The 21,136-nt window shown below is 42.4% G+C and overlaps 1 protein-coding gene across 2 annotated transcripts in view; it reads left to right on the top strand.

Moving 5' to 3' along the window:
- Positions 1–21,136, top strand: part of LOC149237689 (uncharacterized) — a 304,355-nt gene that overhangs the window by 55,866 nt on the left and 227,353 nt on the right. For both annotated transcript variants that reach the window (XM_089372750.1, XM_089372749.1), the window contains exons 3-5: positions 13,466–13,601; positions 13,756–14,255; positions 14,498–14,545. In XM_089372750.1, the coding sequence (XP_089228876.1) occupies positions 13,553–13,601; positions 13,756–14,255; positions 14,498–14,545 (597 nt within the window). In that variant the 5' untranslated portion in view covers positions 13,466–13,552. The remainder of the gene's footprint in view (positions 1–13,465; positions 13,602–13,755; positions 14,256–14,497; positions 14,546–21,136) is intronic.

Below are 21,136 nucleotides of genomic sequence, written 5' to 3' on the forward strand. Positions count from 1 at the left end.
AATCAGCCATTATTATATATATGAGGCTGCAAGTACAATAAAGACTATAAGGCTGCAAGAACTAGAGAGACAAAAGACTAATCCTCATCAAAAATAGAAGCAGAAGCATGCTCAACAGTGGATGGTGGTGCTGAAGAAGATGATGGGCCAATTCCACTTCTAGGCTGGACCTCAATATTCAGGGCAGCAAGAGAGAGATCCAAATCAGGACTTTCTGCATCTACATTCCATTCTTTAGAAGGACCACTATTGTATTCTGGACCCCTACGAGATGCAAGGCGAAGGTTGGAGTGCACATAAACAAGATCCTCTGCCTTTTGTGAGCCCAACCTATTGCGCTTCACAATGAATAAAACCGTAAGTGCTCCAATTCCTTTCTGGTGAAGAAGAGCTTGCCACTTGTGAAAGAATACGAATGACAAGGTTTTGCAAATATACACCATTTGCTTCATGACAAATCCACCACCTAACTAGATTCATGGTGCTTCTCTCCTCCAAAGTTGATATATTTGCATAATCATTTATTCCTGCAGCGAAACTGGCAAATTCTTCCTTTGCCTCCCTGTGTAGATGAGCAGGAAACATTTTCATAAGGGCTTTTTTCACCCCATTAGCCACCTCTCTATCCTTATGGGGTGCCTTCCTCTTCCTAGTGCTTTGAGAAATAAGCTCTTTATCATAAAATATGGGGTTCAAGGCATGTGCTAAAGTGTGCAATGGAGTGTTGAAATTGTTCCACCTATCAACAATGATTTTCTTCACTAAATCAACAAAATGATCATCAACAAACAAAAGTTGTGGAGACTCTTGCGAAATGATTTCCATAGTTTTCTCAACCATGGAATCCATGCCATCATATACCTCTCCTAGGAAAGGTTGGTCAATGTCAGCATTCCCAAGAAGCTCAAATGCAGGGGTTGTGAACTTTAGCAAGAAATCTATCTTGCTCCACCAATCCTCATCAAGGCACAATCTACGCACCATATATCCCTGCAATGAATCTGCTTGTCTCCACTCAATCCAAAGTTGACTCACCACCATAGAAACTAATGCATGCTTAACCTTAACAAGGCGGCGCAACATCAGGAATTTTGAGGCATATCTTGTCTTAGCAACTTTTAACAACTCCAATTTGGAGTACTCTTGAAATATTGCCTGAGATTGGTGGTGGTTGGTGATAAATTTGACAATCTCCCTTGCTTCCCCTGTGATTTCCTTTATCCATGAAATTTTGTTGTCGATCTCCTCTAAGATCAAATTCAGATTATGGACAATGCATGGTGTCCAAAAGATGTGGTCATACCTCCCCTCAATAATTAAACCCGCAGCTTTGCAAACTAGTGCATTATTCGTGATAACTTGCACCACCTTGTTAGGCCCTATTTGTTCAATAGCTTTTATAATAACATCAGCAATGAACTGTGCATCTTTTACCTCTCCTGAGCAGTCTTCCGCCTTGATAAACATTGCTCCTTTGGGGAAGTGGCAATGATATTTATCAATGGTTTGCGCCTTGTATCTGTCCATCCATCTGAGACTATGGTAACCCCAGAGCTACTCCAGGAAGAACGAATTGGTGATAAAATATCCTCCACAAGCTCCTTCTCATTTTTGAGAAGCTGAGTTCTGACTTTCTCATAGTTGGGCCCCTTGTACCCTTGAGGAGCTTTGTTAATTGCCCTTATCATATCTTGCCAGTAAGGAGAGCGAACAACATTGAATGGGATACCACATGCATAAATGCACTTAGCCACTCTGGAATCAGTTTCTTCTCTCGCTTGCACATTCACCAATTTAGCAATTCTGCTATCCTGAACTGAAGGGGATGCCCCTTTGGTATTTTTGGGTGCTGGTTTTTCAGGTTTTTGAGTTGCGCCGACTCTCCTCTTTCTTGCTTCAACTACAATCCTTGGCTCAATGTTAGATGGAGCTTGAGGAGTAGCTTGACTAAGCTCATCATGCCTTCTCTTAATAACATCTGCCTCATCTTGCTCTCTTTGATATGCCCTCCTTGCCAATGGGTCTGCTGTTTTTGTGCAACCCACAACCCCCTATCCTCCTCCATGCAAAAGATGTGCCTTCACTCTTGGGTAGAAACCCTTGTATGAATTATTGCATCGCCATTCCCATGAGCCACCACCTCCACATTTTTGAAGCTTCTGAACATGCCTCCAAAGAGGATAATATTCAGCCCTTGGGTTGGCCCTGGGGCTTGAACTTGTAGCTGCACTTTGGTTGGAAGCCATTGCTGCAAAAATAAATAAAAAAAATAAATCTGTAAAGAAAAAACGTTTTTCATATTTTTGGCAGCATAAACCCTCGAAAAATTGAAGAAATAGTAGGAAAAAACTAAGAAAATGAATGTTGCTTACCCAAATTAATTTTCTGTAGCTGAAGCTACCCCAAAATGCCAGAAAAGACGAGAAATATGGCTGTAGCTGAGCCAAAAGCCAAGAATGCCGTAGCCGGAAACTTTGCACTCCAAATCTGCTGCTGAAATCTCTTTCTCTTGCTGCTGAAATCTCCTTTGCTCACTGTTGAAAACGCCCTAGCTGAAACCACTACTCTCTTCCTCTCTTCTCCTTTGCTAAAATCGCCAGTCTCCAAGAGAAATGACTTGCTCAATTGTGTGAAGAGAGAATGAGGCGAGGGTCAATTTTATAACTTGAGAGGCCTCTAGAAGCAACTAGAAGTCACTTTAGTTGCCTAATAAAAAATTAGAAGATAAAATAATAAAAAAAATACAAGAAAAAGTCAAGTTACAAGAGGAAACTCCGCTGTAAGGCTCGGAAACTCGTTTTCGGCCGTACTGGCCACGTCTCCTCGAGAAACGGGCCGGTATGGCTAGAAACAAGTTTCCAGGCCATACAGTATGAGTTTCCTTGTTTCCGTTTCGTTTCCGGTCGGAAACGGACCCTTACCCAACGTTTCATGCAACTTAGGTTTGAACAGAGTTCCTTGGCATAGAATTGGCAAGTGGAACACCAAAGTTTGCTGGAGGCATTGGTTGGTATGATATGTATTGGGCAACCTGGAATGTGGAGGTTCTTGGTGGTGATGTCATATACCTATTTGGATGACCACCACTGCAGATGTTATGGAGGCAGGAATGATGACCTGGAGTGGTTGAGTTGTGCATGAAGAGGAAGAGCTGTGGGTGATGGTGTGATGTCTGCAGCCAATGGAAGAGAAGATTGCCATAGTGACAGACTTGGCTGAGGGCACACCAAGGAGAAGAGTTCAACAATCTTTGAGGATGTCAGTAGTAGTAACAAGGTGCAAATAGTGAAAAGCCTTCATGGGTGAAGGATAATAACTATAAAGTCCACCACATTACTTTTTTAAGACATCCTGAAATTGATTGGTTGTGTGCCATAGAGAAGAGTGCATTTGCTGGAAAGTGGGGTTTGGATCCTTGGAGTCATTGGCACATTTCCAAGATTGGGCATGATTGTTGAGCCCATGGAGGTATTTGCAATCATGTTGGGTCTTGTTATCACAAAATCTAGCACTTAGTTCAAAGGCTTCAAGGTGCTAAGCAGTGTTCCACAGGGACACGTCCCCCAAGGTAGGGTGCACGCACCCCATGCTTCCTATGCACCTGGGACAGGGGAACGCCTAGGGAAACTTATGAGTGGGGAAGCTTAATATTCAACCCTAGGAGAATGCCACTTTTACTTAAATTTTTAACATTACCATTAATTGACTCAAGATGTTTGAGAGTGGTTCTGACCTCATTGGATTTTATATGGAGAAAGTAGAATTTTAGATCCCACTCAAAATCCATCAGAATTAATAGTTTCTAGGATTTCAAGATTGGGGAGATTGCAATGCTTCCATTAGATTCTATCATGTATAAGGGTCTGGAACTAGCATTTAATTAAAGAGCACCAAGCCCAGAAGCACCCCTTTGAGGGGGGATGTGTCCTGAAATTTAAAAATTAAAAAAAGAAAAAGAAATGATAAAAATAACAAAAAAAACTAAAAAGAAAAATACATAACAAATATCAAAACCTAAACTAATTTGCAATCCCTAATTCACTCATTCAACTTACCAAGCTTACCTCTACTCGGCTTACTGCGTGGCACTATCTGACTTACGAGTTAACTGTTGCCTCTCCTCCCCCGTGACACTCCTTTAATGCTCATTGTCCATTTTTAATTTTTAGTTTTAACTTTTAAGTCAATGTAATGAATGAAGTTAGTACTTCAAAATAATCTTTGGAACGCTTGGAACACGAAGACATCCATTGAGGATATAAATACATATATTGAATAGTGTATAAAAGAATTGATAGGAGATTGTTACAAATGAGGGCCTGGTTATATACTTAGGTAGGTGCCCCTTTATGAATGGTCATGTCCTTAGAGACATGCCTCTTTAGTAACTAATTATTATTTAATTAACTATTATTGTGATTATTATTTATTTATATTATTTTTATATATTTTATTCATAACATTGCCTTCCTCTTCAAAAAGCTTTATCCTCAAAGCTTATTGCTAATAAGACTTGTTATCTATTTCTTGTCTTGTAATCTATTGCATTTTTTGAATTTCTTTGAGTTGTCATCTTTGACAATACAAGATGATAGGATCCTCTGAGTGATAAATAAAATTGTCGAATTGAAAAGGGATCTGGCTATCCTAAATCAATCTTCTATGGATTCTTGTGGTTATTGGATACTTCGGATGAATTTTTATCGTAACATTGAATTGAGTTGCCTTCAGTAGTTTTTGATGTTGAGAATTCAAGGAAAACTAGATTAGGGTGCTTTCTCTTACTTTGATAACTGCTTGTGATGTTCTTTTACTTAACTTGATGTACTTATAGTTAGCTTCTTTGATTACTTGATTATTATTGTGTTCTTTTCATCAAACAACTACCAAACAATGAAGATCAATGAGACAAGAGGACACAAAATGTAGGCTACTAGCCGGTGCCAAAACCTCTCCTTTTGAGAGGAAAACCCACAAGAATTCTTCTCTTCTTGTAGAATCTTCAAATGACGAATTCCAAGACCTAAGACCCTTGACAATGACCCCTCCAAGGCCAAGTCAGCTTCTCCTTTTTGATGAGCTTGTCCTCCACAAAGTCAACTCAAGTCAACTTGTTCCTAACTTCAGATTTCTGCTTCTTCTTCAAAATTTTGGCTTGCTGCTTCAGGACTGCAATTTTCGGTCTACTTGCAATTTTTGTAATTCGCACGTGTGAATGGATTGGGGCAAAATTGTGATCCTTTTCTCCTTCGCTTGGTTAGATCCTCTTTCCTTGGAAACTCAATGTGCAAACTTTATCCTTTGAGTCCCAAACTTCAATTTTTGTGATGATTGTAGCTTTCGGTCTTGCTCAAGCAGAATGACGCCCTAAATATATTTGCACGTGTGGTAGGAGTAGCCCATAAACAGTCTTTGCAAATTTGGTTTGTCTTCCTTCTTACTTTCCTCTTCTTCGCTGGTTATTCTTGTCCTTGTTATACTTCAACGAGCTGGAGTTAGTGAGCTACAAATGAGGTCGAGTATATTATATATATAGGCTTCCTGTGGAGGTTGAGTAGCTATTCATGAGGCCAACTTGTCACTTGTAGGCCGACTTCCCTTCTTGCGGGCCAACTTGGTCTTGGAGGAGAACATTTGACTCTTTTTGACTCATAAATTCTTTTTACATGATACAAAGTGCCTAATGGGGTCTTTCATATATGACAATGACTCAATCGATTTCTTGACTCTATGACATGTTGAAATATGTAACTAGGTTCAGTCTTCATGATGACATATGTAATCATGATTTTATGTATTTGATGTAAAGAAGAAAAAGAAATTTATTATTGTCATTCTTGATGCATGGGTTTCATGCTCAAGGTTATTTTATTTAGGTCAAGCACCCATTGAGTGCTTCTAGGGCTTGTCATTACGTAAACAAGTCAATTGAGTCATTGTCATGTATGGAAGACCCTTTTAGGCATTGTTACTGCTCAAACTAGCAGGGGTCCTAGGAGAGGATCCTATTGATGAGGTGTCTAGGACCGTGTCCAAATTTTTAGGTGATGGCAACCTACAACAAATTAGGGAGGTGCCGGGAGATATATTCATTAGTGAGGTGCTAATGTGCATAGAGGTACGCAGAGCCGTGACAAAGTTCTCAGACAACAACTACCCACAACAACATGGAGAGTACCTTGAGGAGTGTGAGCTAGATGAGGATGTTATGCTCGATGAGCTACTTGTGGAGGGACAACTTGTAAGGTTCTCTAATTTACTCATACATGAATGTAAAGCTCTAATTTATTCAACAAGAATGTAAGGTTCTGATTTACTCATACATTTTTCTTTAACAAAATATGGAAACTATTTTATGAACTTAAACAAAATTCATAACATCAAAATTTCATTGATTCGCCGTTGTAATGACCCACCTATAACTATAAATAAAATACAAGTACTAGCATACATACGAGACCTCCATACGATAGCTACGTATACATGGACCCGCATGTATCGCACTATATATATGATAAATCCTCAAACTAACAAAAAATGTTAATTTTAATTTACAAATTAAAATTAATAAAATTAATAAAATAAAATTATAAATTAAATAAATTAAATAAATTCATTAAAATAATAAATAAACTTTATCAAATCAAATTTTCATATTCGAATAAAATCAACAAAAATCAAATAAGATTTGGTTTTATAAAAATTACACGTATCAAAATAATGACACGGAGATGGGAGGAAGGCGGTGGACAGGGAATTAAAAAGGAGGAAGGAAATCTTGAGAAGGGGGGAAGGAAAAACAGAGAAAAATTTCAATTTTAACACAGAGATACAGACACTCTGGAAGTTTTGAGTTTTGATTGTATTGGAGTTTTTGGGCACGGGGATCAGATTGCTTCAACTGGAAAGCATTATGAAACTGTGTACCCAGGTTGTACTTAGTTCAGCAGGGTGGTTTTAGGCCGTTTTGGTAACACAGCCAGACAAGAATTGCAGCAGAGCAGACAGATTTTCAGCAAAGCAGAAAGGTTGGTATTCATTAGACTAAATTTCTTTAAAATTCTGTATTTCAAATTTCATGTTCTACTATTTTGAAATTAGCTTGAGGTTCAGGTTCTTACAGCTGTCGAGTACTTACCTAGTTTACTGTGGTTGAAGATGCCTCAGAATTTTCTCCTGTTCTTGTTCCAGCTCTCGTTACCTAAAGACCAAAACCATCCAGCCAAAATGAGTACAACCTAGGTACTTAGTCCCAAAGTGCGGCTCAATTGACGCAATCTGGTCCTCTGTGCCCAAAAACTTAAGAACAATTGAACTCTTCCTCTCAGTAAGTAAGATTCTCAGAAATCAGAAATTTCCCTTTCTCAGCCTCCCTCCTTCCTCAAGATTCTTCTCCTTTTATTTCTTTGCCGACCGCCTTTTTCCTAGCATCTCAACCCCTGCTATCAATATACCAAACGCTTGCTAATGCTGAGCTTGACAAACATGCGAATTCTTCTTCCAATATAGAAGATAATACATCTTGACTATCCATGTTGTTTCGTGCTATTCTCCTTCTGCTGACATTTTTCTGCCCTAGTAACTTCTGCAGAAAACTGCGTCCCACTTGAAGACTGCTCAGCACTGGATCTGCTGCTCCCTCTGCCACTAACAAATCATGAACTAGAAATCTTACCTTTTTGTCAACTCACTTAGAAAGAGATTTTCCTCGAGAATCTTGCTCTCCTAGCTTGGACTGCGCAATCCCTCTGCGGATTCAATCTACTGCCTATGCAACACTTCGATCTCCCTCCTTCTCTTCAACACTGGGCTCTCCCGGTCTGCTCTCTTGCTTCACCTTCCCTCTGATACCATGTGAAAATCTGGAAATTCCAAATCCTACTGCAGCAACTGATAATATTTCTTCTATTTGTTAATTTATTAAAACAAATTATTTGTAGTGGTCTATGGAAAATATCAAAATACATACAGTGCAGTCTTCACAAATTAATTACCGCGGAAAATAAATGTAAGGAAAATACTAGCACAATGTTGATTTGGGGTAGCATCGGATGTGCTCTAGCCACGAAATTTGGTGGAGAGGTTGGGGCACATGAGATCTCCAATACCTAGAAAGGGTTTGGGCAGATTCTAAACAGTTTGGGAGATATTAAAATAATTAATATTTTTAATGGAGTCCCTAAGTCTAAACTTAGGGAAATTAAAATATTAATGTGAATTAATATAAAATTGTGTTAGAATGGTCCAAAAGTCATGGATCAAGCCAGATCTAATCTTAGCCATTGATTAGGGACTTAATCTCGGCCGTTGATATGTCAACGAGAAAAGTATAAGAGGGGGCTTGAGGGTCACTTGGAGATTACACCAGATGATCAGTCATTCTATTCTCTAGAGCGGGGTTTGCTAAGAGAGATAGAATCAGTGATCGAAGTTGCAGTTGAGGGGCAGTGAGTACAGAGAGACAGAGAGACAGAGAGGCAAAGATAGTGCCGGGAGATCAGCGCAGGAGCCAGAGAGAGTGACGTAGAACCAGCCAGGGCTCACGCAGAGGCGGCAGGGCTCACGCAGAGGCAGCTAGGAGCTGCACAGTGCTTCAGAGAGGCCAACAGGCTGACACAGGGCTTCCTGAGGCTGATGCAGGCCATTTAGGGTGACGCAGGGCCAACGCTACGCAGAGAGAGGTTGATGCCAATGTTGCACGAAGCGCCCCCCCCCCACGGTTCCAAGCCCCGAAGCGCGTCCCGTACGGAAGCGCCGCTTCCGAATTTTTTGCCGCTTCCTGGAAATTCAGAAGCGTGGTACGGAAGCGCCGCTTCCGAAGTGCCGAAGCGCGCTTCGTACGACGCTTCGGGCGTCGGAAGCGTGGCGCTTCGGAGGAGGAAGCATACGCTTCCAGAAAAGCTTCCGGAAAAGTGTTTAGAAAATTGTTTTTTTTTTAAATTTTAGGTGAGTTTGCTTGTTGGGGGTGGGTCCACCTTGGGTTAGGGTGACGAATGAAGGCAAAAAAAAAATATAAATATAGCAGATGCTCCCTCATGGTAATGTTAAATTCTTAAAGTAAAAGTGACATTTTCCTTTATTTTTCATTTTCATCCTTTTACTTAAATTTTTAACATTACCATGAAATGACTCAGGATGTTTGAGAGTGGTTCCAGCCTCATTGGACTTCATATGGAGAAAATAGAATTTCATATCCTATTCAAAATTCCGCAGACTTAACAGTTTTCAGGAATTCAGGATCAATGGGATTGTGGCATTTCATTAAATTATATCAAGTATGAAGGTATGCGATTAGCATTTAATCAAGAGCACCAAGCCCTATATGTACCCTAGTGTTGGTGGTGTTAATTGTTGAACTCCTTTGTCACGCGGCACGCCCTTAGCAAAAAATTACCTTTCAATCAAGTCAAAATCATCGATCAAGCATGTTAAGCTTTTTCTACCATATTTTAAGTCTTGAATTAGGTAGTTTGATCAAAATTGGGCAATGTTGACTAATATCCCTAGCAATCGAGGTAGAGGCAAAGGCTAGATAAGAGGAGAAGAATCTAGATTCTAGATGGTTGATGCTCGAATAATTAATCATTAATGTACAATGGATGTTATATCTATCTTGATTTATGCAAAAATATGCATGTTTTCATGTCTTCTACAATTAATTTGGTATTTGGGATGTTTGTTTTGAGTATAAATGCAAAAAAATATTATATATATATATATATATATATATATATATCTATCTATCTATCTATCTATCTATCTATATATATATATATATAGCAGACGCTTCCGCGGACGCTTCGCTTCCTAGATTTTTGGAAAATGATGCTTCGGCGTCCCCGCTTCCGCTTCGTGCAACATTGGTTGACACAGTCCAGAAAGGTAGACACTGGTGTTTCTGGGGCAGATTGGAGCTTAGGAGCTGCCGGAGGGTTTATCCGGGGTTTCAGCCGGGACATTTGTCTCAGACTGAGAGGTACTACTGCCAAGGGCATTCTTTGTTGGGTAGGTCGGATTTGGCACCCAGATTGTACTCTGAAATTGCTTAATAAGAAAACCCTCAGATAACTGCACCAATTTTCCCGCATTGGGTTTTTCTGGGGACATTGGTCCAAAAATAACGGTGTCATTTTGTGTGCTTGTTTCTGTTTCCTTCAGTTGATAATTTGTAATATGTTGAGCATGCACTAGTGTTTATTTTCAGTATTTACATTGTAAATAACTTGTTAAGTAATGAAACAAGTAGGTAGGAATAATTCAGTAAAATGCATGGAGGGTTTCTAACTGGTAGACTTAGAAACTTCAACACACAACAATAACACATTAACATAGTTGTTTTTGGACAAATGTCCCCGAAAAAACCCAATGTGGGAAAACCAGTGCAACAGATGAGGGTTTTCTTTTATTATTTTTCAACAAAATCTCATGTATAATCTACGGATAACAGAATAGAAGAAGAATCACTAAGAGAAATTTTACAAACAAATTTCTCCACTCCACAGTGAATTTCTAACACCTGAGAGGACTTGCTGCTCTCACGCTAGCCACACTGCGTCACCCTCTGCGCAGTGACCACGCTGTCCCTGTGTCACTGCCTTTGCATGGGTGATCTGCGTCCCTATTTTGTGCTGCCTCTTCTTGCCGTTTCCTGCACTCTCGACTATTGCTGATACTCTCTCCCTCTTACACCTGCAACTCACCCTCTGAGTTGATTTCCTCTTGCCAAACTTCAGCGAGTGAGAAAATCGATCTTCTTGGGCAACTAAGTATCTGCCTGGTGTATTTTCCAAATGCCCAACGAAGTCCTTATAATCTTCTCGTTGAATAATTAACGACCCAGATTAGATTCTAATCAATGGCTCAGATCATTTTGACTTGATCCTTGTCTTCTTCTAGAAGTTTCACACCTAGTTTATTTAATACACTTTAATTATTTTAATTTCCTAAGTTTAGACTTAGGCATCCATTATAAATAATTAATTATTTTAATAAAACTGTCTCCGGGTGGAATTTCCCAAAACGATTTCTGGTTATTCTGGAATACATGTGTCCTAGCCTCCCTGCAAATTTTGAGGCTAAGAGCACATTCGATGCTACTAGAAATCAACAATAGATGCATCATACTTAACATAGTTGATTGTATTTTGGATGCTTTTCAGTTGCAGATGTTGCAGTTGCAGCAATAACAGATGAGAGGGAGTTGCAGTGCAGATGCAGTGTTGACAGTGTCAGCAGCAACACATATGCAACATCAGAGTTGCACAGTAGTTGGTGGGCAGCAACAACTAGACGTCAACAACGTGACAGGAGATGATGCAGAGGCAGAGTGTTGTGGCAGGGTGTGCAGCACTAAAACACATTCCTCGCTAAGAGGGAGTGTTAGTTTTTGTAGCATCGGATGTGTTCTAGCCACAAAATTTGGTGGAGGCTAGAATACATGAGATCTCCAAAACCCAGAAATCGTTTCTGGAAATTCTGCCTAGAAGTGTCTTGATTAGATTATTTATCGTTTCTTAAATATTTCCTAAGTCTAAACTTAGGGAATATGGTTAATTAATCAATATTAATTGAGATAAGGCGAGAATGATCTAGAAACTCACATAGATCGATCCAGAGATGATCCTAGCCATCGATTATGTTTTAATCTTGGCCATTGGTGTTCCAACAATGGATTATAAGAGGAGGTCGATGTGGTGATAGAGAAAACACTTGAGCAGTTTGATTTCTTGGTAGATCGATTTCTAGAGTAGCAACAGTTAGTTGCCAGAGAGAGCCAAAGATCGAAGTAGTGAGTGAGGGGCAGGGATAGTGATCTGGAGGAAGTTTTTCCAGATCCAGAGAGGCAGAAACAAGAGGGCTTAGTTTTCCCAGTGAGGCAGCGCAAAGGACTACACAGTTTGATTGGTTCGGGAGAAAATTGTTCCCAGATCTAGAGGCCGGGCAGAGGTTCCAGAGGGCCGGAGAGATGAATTTCTCAGTAGCAGAAGGCAAAACGACTTCATTAGAGACTAGTCAGAGGCTAGACGTCATAGTGACTGCGCAGTCTAGTGCAGAGGGTGACACAAAAGATTCAAGAGGCCGAGTTTTTTGTAGGCAAGTTGTGCTGGGATTGCTTGTGGAGGAAGGGTAAATTCCCTTCAATAATTTTGCCCAGATTTTCTTGCTGTGGATTGCCAGTTTCAGGCATCCAAATTGTACTCAGATTTCACTGCTGCATAATAATAAAAACCCTCACTGCTGCACCGGTTTTCCTAAGTTGGGTTTTTCCGGGACATTTGTCCAAAAATAATTGTCTTATATTTTATGTGTGTGTGCTAGCATTTCTTAGTTTCTAGTGCATTATTTTTTCACAATATTTTTATTTGTGAAGGTTGCAATGTGTTTATTTCGATATTTGCTGTAGCAGATAAATTGTTAAATTAATTAACACTTAGGAGAAATAATACCAGTTGCTGCAATAGGATTCCAGTTTAAGGAATTTTCACATAGATAGCTTCAATGATTATTCTTTCAGATTCAAGGTGATAGGTGCATAAATGAATTCAAATGTTGTTTCTGAGATTTTGTTATTTTAAGCTGAAACTTTGTTTGACTGTTCATGAAATTATTATATGCATTTCAAATCTGAATGGATTGCACCTCGATAAGTACAACATAACAAAGTCTCGGTTCTGTCACTTGTGTTTGCGACTAGTTTTCCTATGAGAAGTATTGTCAAACATATTAAGAGTTGAAGTAAGAAAATTACCTTGCACACCTCTTGTTAATCAATTTCCAGCAATTGGTAGAGTCAAGTGTTGCCTTTGTAATCAGTATAAAATACACACAGAAACTCTGCTTCCCTTTATGGTCATTCCCACTGAGCTATATTGCAAGAATGTGTATCAAGGAAGCTCACTAGTGGTGATTGGATTTATGCTAAAGGGCTGGAAGACAAACTGAGGTGAATGGTTTGTCTTCTGAAGTTGCAATTGGTTTGTCCCAGACTCCCAAGTATCAACCTTGCCTATCTAAGCATGACAAACTAAGTGGTAACAAATCACGTATGATGACTATTGGTGTTTTACTGACAAAAGAACGAGGGGAGTTCCAGCTGTATATATTTTTCTGCTTTTTAAGTTAACATGGTTCCTATACATTGTATGTGTTATTTTTATTGATTGGTTTAATTGATTTTTATGTGTTAATTTGTTGAGGATTGGGAGAGAGGAATTGGATGAGTTTCGATTCTCTGGTTTGAAGTGACATAAGCATTGGTACCAATAGCAAGTAGTAATGCTCTGTGGTTTTGATGTTTTAGCTCTGTATTAGGCATGAGAATAGTGTTAAGTTTACATAGTATTTTAGCTTCTAGCATGGGATGAACTTGTTTCTTTTCTTGGAAACAATGTTGTTTGTTGCAAAGTTATATTTGGAAATCTATATATCTGGAAGTGATAGTGATATATTTTTCGGTTCAGTGCAGGTGTTTCGTAAACTAGATGGTTTGTCTGAGGAGATTGAAGAACTTCAACCCCCTGTGGAACAGTGGAGAAGATTCATATATTGCTCTATGCTGTCTGGCCCCATTCTAGGGACCGTCGATCATATGCAACCTCATGGTATTCTTTTGTCTATGTTTGATTGGCTGCATAGAAATTCTCACAAATGTACTTTGGGTGGCTTGTAATTGCCAGGAATGCCACGTGTATGATGTATCACATTGTCTTCTTTATCCTTTTTACTGATTTACTTGTGGTGGCTTGACCTATCCAGACTTCAAACAAACGAGGAGCCCAACCTGTGTTGCCCATTTTTCACAGCACCGTCTTGTTCCTTTGCTACTAAAAAGGTTGGGAAGGCTAGGTTTTAATATTTGCACTGGGAACAATTTCTCAAATGATGGATTCCAAAGTTACAATTCATGGGTTGGAAAAATTAGATTGGGTCACGAATGTATTTCCATCAATGCTACATCAGATGGAATCAGGGCTGCAATTTGCTCTGTCAAGGATGAAACAAAGGTCAGAGTGAATCTTCAGTGTAATGTTTTAATTGGGGCTGATGGTGCAGGGAGTACTGTGAGAAAGTTGATGGGAATAAATATGAAAGGTGAACATGATATTCAGAAATTGATCAGTGTACATTTCATGAGCAAAGATCTTGGGAATTTCCTCTCTAAAAAGATGCCTGGAATGCTATATTTTGTTTTCAATCCCAAAATAATTGGTGTTGTTGTTGCTCATGACCTGTGCCAGGGGGAATTTGTACTGCAGGTCAGTAGATTAGAATTCACAACAGCATTATTTCACTGCATTTTTCCATAGTACACTGTTTTGTAGTGGGGTAGAGTCTAGATTGAAATGGTCGTCAGATGATGAAGCAGAGACCCTAGATGGATAACTATAATTGTATTGCATTAGGTGTATCCACTGTCCAGAACTGCTAAGAATTTATCTTCCTCACCCTCTGCCTTGTTTCTTATTTATTCCTGCTGGATGATGCCTTGTTGTTGCAGATCCCTTTCTATCCTCCTCAGCAGCATTTTGATGACTTCACTGCAGAGGTAATTTGAAGAATATTTTAATGCTTCTGTATGAGAATTTTATTAAATAGTTATTCAAATTTTGAAATTGTTTTATTCATGCAATGTTTTTATTTGACAATTCACTGAGAAGAGCCAGTCTACTTTTCTAGCCAAGGTGAACAGCTTCTAAGAAAAGCATCCAGAATCTGTTATGACAATAATGCTTGTCCATTGTTTTTACCAGGCTTTTTCTTTTTGCTATTTATCAGAAAAAACATATTTTGTTCAATACCATGGTGGATGACACAAACTGCTATTATGTCCTTATGTTTTGATGGCTTCCTATATTGCCACATCTATTTCTGTTACCATTTGTGTCATCTGCACATTATTTTATCGACGCTTTTCTTGATTCATTCTTTCTTTATGAAGTCCTAAATGGCCAATCTGGAAACATCTTGGGGTGCAAGTCCCTAGGTAGACGTGATGGCATTTTCTCTCTCTCTCTCTCCAGTACCAACATTGCTTAAAGGTGGTTGTGTACTTTGTGGGTTTCATTATGATTTGTCATGTCCCTTCGCAAATGTATTAGTCATAGGGTGCAGCACCACATTTTTGGCTTAGGAGGAGGGCCCCACATGCAGAACTTAGGAACTATAGGGAATTCAACTTTATTTTTGGCAGCTAGTGGAATGTGGGGGCCACCCACATGAATAATTCGAACTTCGCTTTTGCATGAGTTTGGAGGGAATCGAATTAGTGGAAGGAGGGGCCCACATGAGGATAAGGAGCTCTCATTTTGCAGGATCTTGATCATTTTACAAACAAGCTCACCTTTGTACGCTCTGTTGCTTAGCGAGTCTACTGACTGTTTAGCCACGGATATTCCAAGCGGGAGATTCAACCTCTACTTCGGGGGACTATCCGTACCCGCCCTAGGGAAGCTGTTCCACAGAGATTTTGGAGGTTCCAACATTGTCATACACTTCATCCAGCCACACAGAGAAGGAGACTGCGTGTTTCCTGGGCAGCCAGAAATACGCAGAAGGAGATTGAGCCAGCAAGGAGGTCCCTAGCTTGCAGGGAGTTTCGGGAGCTGGAAAGGCTGTTGGTTGAGGACATTTTCGTTGGGTTTTACAGCCAGCTTGACAGGAGTTTTAGCAGTACGATTTCTTGGGCAGAGGGATTGCGCAGTGGCCTTTGGCAGCGAATTCGTGGTGCTTGAGAGAGCAGTCATCCGGGGAGAAAGGAGTCAGTTAGCACAGGTGAACCCAACATTCTAGGGGTGTTTTTCAGAGGGATTTGCAGGCTATCTTCTACAAGTCGAATTTGGTAGCAGCTGCTGGGGAGGAGCTCCAAGGAGGCCGAAATTCCAAAGTCAACCAGAGAAATTCCCTTCTGGGTTTTTCTAGGTTTTGTCTAAGGAGTCCGAGGCTGAAAGGATATAAATTTCTGGGCAGTTTTTGGACACATTCCAGCAGGTCGAATTTCAGCAGGGCAACAATTTTACTAGGACATCGCAGTTTAGAGTGATGCAACAACTGGGCAGCCTTCAGCTCAGCTATTCCATCACCTGGGTTTTGTCAAGCTTGTCTTTGAGACAAGCTTAGGTGCACCACTCTATTTTATAATGTACATATGCTCTCAGATTTTATAATATATGGCTCAACAGTTCCAGATTTACAGTGTTTCATGGATGTATAATGCATGTTTTTAAGTTGCACTGTTTATTTGTTTAAATATCACTCATATTCCTACATAGGAACATTACAGTGGTATTTGAGCTTGGTTCTTGGCTCAGCTGTGGGGTTTGTTTCCTATGAGAGGAGAAGACCAACATAACATCACCTACCGGAGGCAGAGGTACAGGAGCAGAGAAAGGGAGTTAGAAATTACGCCAGATACAGAGGAAAGAGGGAAAGCAGAGGCCGAAGAGGAGGAAATGGCAGAGCCCAAGAGCAGGGAGGAGATGGCTTTTGATAGCCTCCTGAGGGCCTTGAGTGACTTGGCCAAGGGGCAGAAAGACATGCTGGAGGAGATCAAGTCACAGAACAGAGACAGGGCCACACCTAGAGGGTTTTTATGTGGAGAAACTTCCAGGGCCTCTCAGCCTTTCGATCACCCCTCACTAGCAGCGCAACGCCCTTCAGTTAGTGTGCCAACTAGGGCTACACTACCCTCTTTCGTGCTAGTGGCACAAATTGATCCAGCGAGGGAGGAAGACACCCCTTAGATGGGGGATTACTTCAGATAGTGGTAGTTGATGGACGAAGACTTCAAAGAGGCCCTCTCCTTCAAAGATTACTGCAAGCTCAAGCAGAGTGAGAGGAACAAGGGGTACAAAGGACAAGGGACCCAAAACTATGAGCTGCAGAGAACTATAGGGAGGATGTATTTCCCTACATTTGATGGCACTGCCAAGTGCACAACCAGGGCTTGGGTTGAAAAGATGGACACATACTTTCAACTCAACCGGATGACAAAGCAGGAAGCCATTAAGATGGTAGCGTTGCACTTGGAGGGGGAAGCCCATGACTGGTGGTTTCACGGCCTGACCACTTTGGGGCATGCCCAGATAGTTTCTTATGAGGACTTCACCCGGAGGGTGGTGGAGCGATTTGATCAGAGGGATCCGGAGGCATCTTTCAGGGAACTGACACAACTGCGCCAAACAGGCAACCCAGAGCAGTACTTCTCAGACTTTTTGCGTGTGTCAGTGATGGTCCCGGATTTGTCCAAGGCAAGGAGGGTATACACCTTCATTGAGGGCTTGCTTGAGCCCTTGTGTGGACTAGTGAAGTCACGCAGACCCTCCACGCTGCAGGAAGCGATTGTGTGCGCCAGAGATTTACAGGGGGCCATCCCCAAGACCAGAGTGCCATTTCCTGCACGGACCCCTTTTCCACAGAAGGGGCATGAGACTAGACCCCCACCACCGAGGACCACACAGGGGAGGGGGTAGTTAGATGAGGAGACACGGAAGGACCTCCGAAGGAGGAAGCTGTGCTTCACATGTAGAGAGCCCTGGGCACCTGGCCATAGGTGCACTGCAGGTAGAGCACATTACATTGAGGTCTTTTCTGACAGTGACCAGGAGGACGAGGTGGAGCAGGATTGTGGTGGGACAGATGGAGAGAGTCCGGCGGACAAAGGGCCACCACCACCACCTCCACAGGGAGGGGCATCTCTTGCCACATCAGGAGGAGTCCTTGCTTCTTTATGCGGGATTCCTAAGTTTTTGACACTCAGGATCAGAGGTACGGTACAGGGACAGAGGGTGTCAGTGTTGGTGGATAGTGGGGCTACCCACAATTTCATAGATGCACAACTGGTCCAGAGGGGGGACCGCACCACCATAGAGTTTGAGGGGTTCTCAGTCTTAGTACCAGGTGACCGTACCATCCAGTGTACCGGATACGTACCCTCCTTGACAGTAGTTATGGGAAACTACTCGATGACAGACCACTTCTTTGTGGTCGATGTGCCAGACACCAACGTGGTGATGGGTGTCCAGTGGTTGTATTCCCTTGGGTGATTCACGACAGATTGGAGGAAACTTGAGATGGAGTTCATGGGGCCAGATGGCATGCTGGTGGTATTGAGAGGCATGCTGTCTTTTATCCGCCTCAGATAGTTTCGGCCCACAGAATGGAGGCAGATCTCTGACATGGGGAAATTGCATGGGCAGTCAAGTTGAGGATCTCAGAGGTTGGGGGAGAGGCGCAACCACCACCAGTAGACATACAAGCTTTACTGGACAGATATGCAGTAGTGTTCGGGGACATTCCTCTAGGGCAACCACCAGATTGAGGGTTTGAGCACACCATTGAGTTGGAGCCGGGTATACAGGCAGTTATCACTACTCCTTACAGGCACCCCAAAGCCTATAAGGACGAGATAGAGAAGGCCATTCAAGAGTTGTTGCGTTGGGCCATATCAGGCCAAGTTCCAGTCCTTTCGCTTCTTCCGTAGTGCTGGTGAAGAAGAAGGATGGAACCCTCCGGATGTGTATCGACTACCGAGCCCTTAACTGGAAGACTCTTAAGAATCGATACCCCATTCCCCGCATTGATGAGCTGATGGATGAGCTTAGAGGAGCCAAGTACTTCTCTAAGATTGATCTACGTTCAAGGTACCACCAGATCAGAGTACAGGATCAGGACATCCCGAAGACAACGTTTCGGTGCCACTATGGGCACTTTGAGTTTTTGGTCATGCCATTTGGGCTGACCAACGCTCTAGCCACATTCCAGTCTTGCATGAACCATATCTTTCGGGGACAACTGAGGAGGTTCGTGCTAGTGTTCTTTGATGACATCCTGATCTATAGCCGGACATGGGAGGAGCACCTCCAACACTTGGAGGAGGTACTGTGCATTCTGGAGGAGCAGCAGTTTTATGCCAAGCTCTCCAAGTGCGAGTTTGGATTGACAGAGATGCTTTATCTCAGGCATATCATTGGAGCAAATGGGGTGAAGGTTCACGAGGAGAAGATTCGGGCCATTCAGGATTGGCCAAGTACCCCGAGATGTGACTACGCTGAGAGGCTTCTTGGGTATTTGCACTTACTACAGAAAGTTTATCAAAGGGTTCTCATAGTTGGCAGCACCCTTGATCGACTTGACCAAGAAAGGCGACTTCACATGGACTGATGGAGCACTGGTCACCTTTGATCGCCTTAAGGAGGTGACGAGTAGTTGCCCTGTTCTGGCACTCCCCGACTTTTCCCAACCATTCACGGTGGAGTATGATGCATCCGGGGTAGGAGTTGGAGCCATATTGTCACAAGAGGGGCAACCCATAGCTTTCGAGAGTCAGAAGCTCCTACCGCATGAGCTGCTGTATTCCATATACGACAAGGAGATGCTGGCCATTATGCATGCATTGGCCAAGTTCCACTAGTACTTGGTGGGCAACCGGTTCCGAGTGAAGACTGATCACAACAGTCTTCGACATTTCATGGGGCAGCAGGGCCTCAATGACAGGCAACAAAGATGGGTCAGCAAGCTACAGGCCTATGATTTTGACGTTGAGTATGTGCGAGGCAAGCACAACGTGGTGGCTGATGCTCTATCCAGGAGACTAACTGGGTTATCTCTCATGAACATCTGCCAGGATTGGAAGGCTCAGCTATTGGTGGAGTACTCCAAGGATCAGAGGGCTGTAGGGGACACATGCAAATGAGCGTTACTGTGTGATGGATGAGGTCATCTATTACAAGGGGCGCATTTACTTGGTGCCCAACTCACTGTTGAGGGAGAGGGTGCTCCAGGTAGCTCATGATTCACCACTATTCGGACACCAGGGGTTTTGGAAGACTTACATCACTATTTGGGAGAGGTTCATGTGGAAGGGCCTCAAGGAGGACGTGCTGCAACACGTACAGGAGTGTGAGGCCTGCCAGTGAAACAAGGGGGCACTGACTCACCCTGTAGGGCTACTACAACCACTTCCCATTCCTGAGGGGAAATGGGAAATTATTTCGATGGATTTCATCACTGGGCTACCCACGGTACAGGGGAAGGATTGCATATATGTAGTGGTCGACAGATTGACCAAATTTGCCCACTTCTTCGCCATCCCCACTAGGTACAAAACTGCACAGATTGCTGAGTTGTTCTTCTTGAAGGTGTTCAAGCTACATGGGCTCTCCAAGAACATTGTGAGCGATAGAGACAACACATTCATGGGTGGCTTTTGGCAGGAGCTCTTCAGGTTGGTTGGGACGGAGCTCACTCCTAGCACCAGTTATCACCCTCAGACGGACGACTAGACGGACGACCAGACGGAGAGGGTCAACCAGTGGTTGGAGGGGTACCTGAGGAACTATGTGACAGGTCAGCAGAGGACGTGGATTCGGTGGTTGCACTTGGGTGAGTTCTGCTACAACACCACGCACCACATGTCTATCGGTATGACTCCTTTCCGTGCCCTCTATGGATATGATGCACTAACTTTTGCTGATATTGTTTTCGGAGACAGCCGGGCCCCAAAGGCCAAAGACTGGGTCCAAGAGAGCCAAGATATCCTCAAGGCTCTCAAGGATAATTTAGCGACAACCCAAAATCAACAAAAACTATATGCAGATCGACACAAGATAGAGAGGCATTTTGAGGAGGGGGACTTAGTATACCTTCGATTGCAGCGTTACAGACAGTCTACGCTGAAACATAAGGGGGCCGAGAAGCTACAACCACACTTCTATGGGCCCTACTGGGTGACTAGGTGGGTTAGAGAGGTGGCTTATGAGCTAGAGCTGCCTTTGGGGAGTAGAATCCATAATGTATTTCATGTCTCATGCTTGAAGAAGGTGTTGGGACAACAGGTGACAACAACGGCTGATCTACCCCCGTTGGATGATGAGGGCCATTTGGTGTTGGAACCAGAGGCCATTGTGGAGAGCAGGGAGAGGAAACTAAGGAGCAGGACCATCAGGGAGTTCTTGGTACGTTGGAAGAACTTGCCGGATGAGGATGCCACCTGGGAAGGTGAGCACATACTGGAGCACCTAACTTTGAGGTTGCTTGAGGGCAAGCAACATTTGGGAGGGGAGGACTGTCATGTCCCTTCTCAAATGTATTAGTCACAGGGTGCAACACCACATTTTTGGCATCATTTTTGGCTTAGGAG

The sequence above is a fragment of the Pinus tabuliformis genome, chromosome 8 (genome assembly GCF_031772625.1).
Source record: "Pinus tabuliformis cultivar Carrire ecotype Pingquan chromosome 8, CPIR1, whole genome shotgun sequence".
NCBI classification, from domain to species: Eukaryota; Viridiplantae; Streptophyta; class Pinopsida; order Pinales; family Pinaceae; genus Pinus; species Pinus tabuliformis.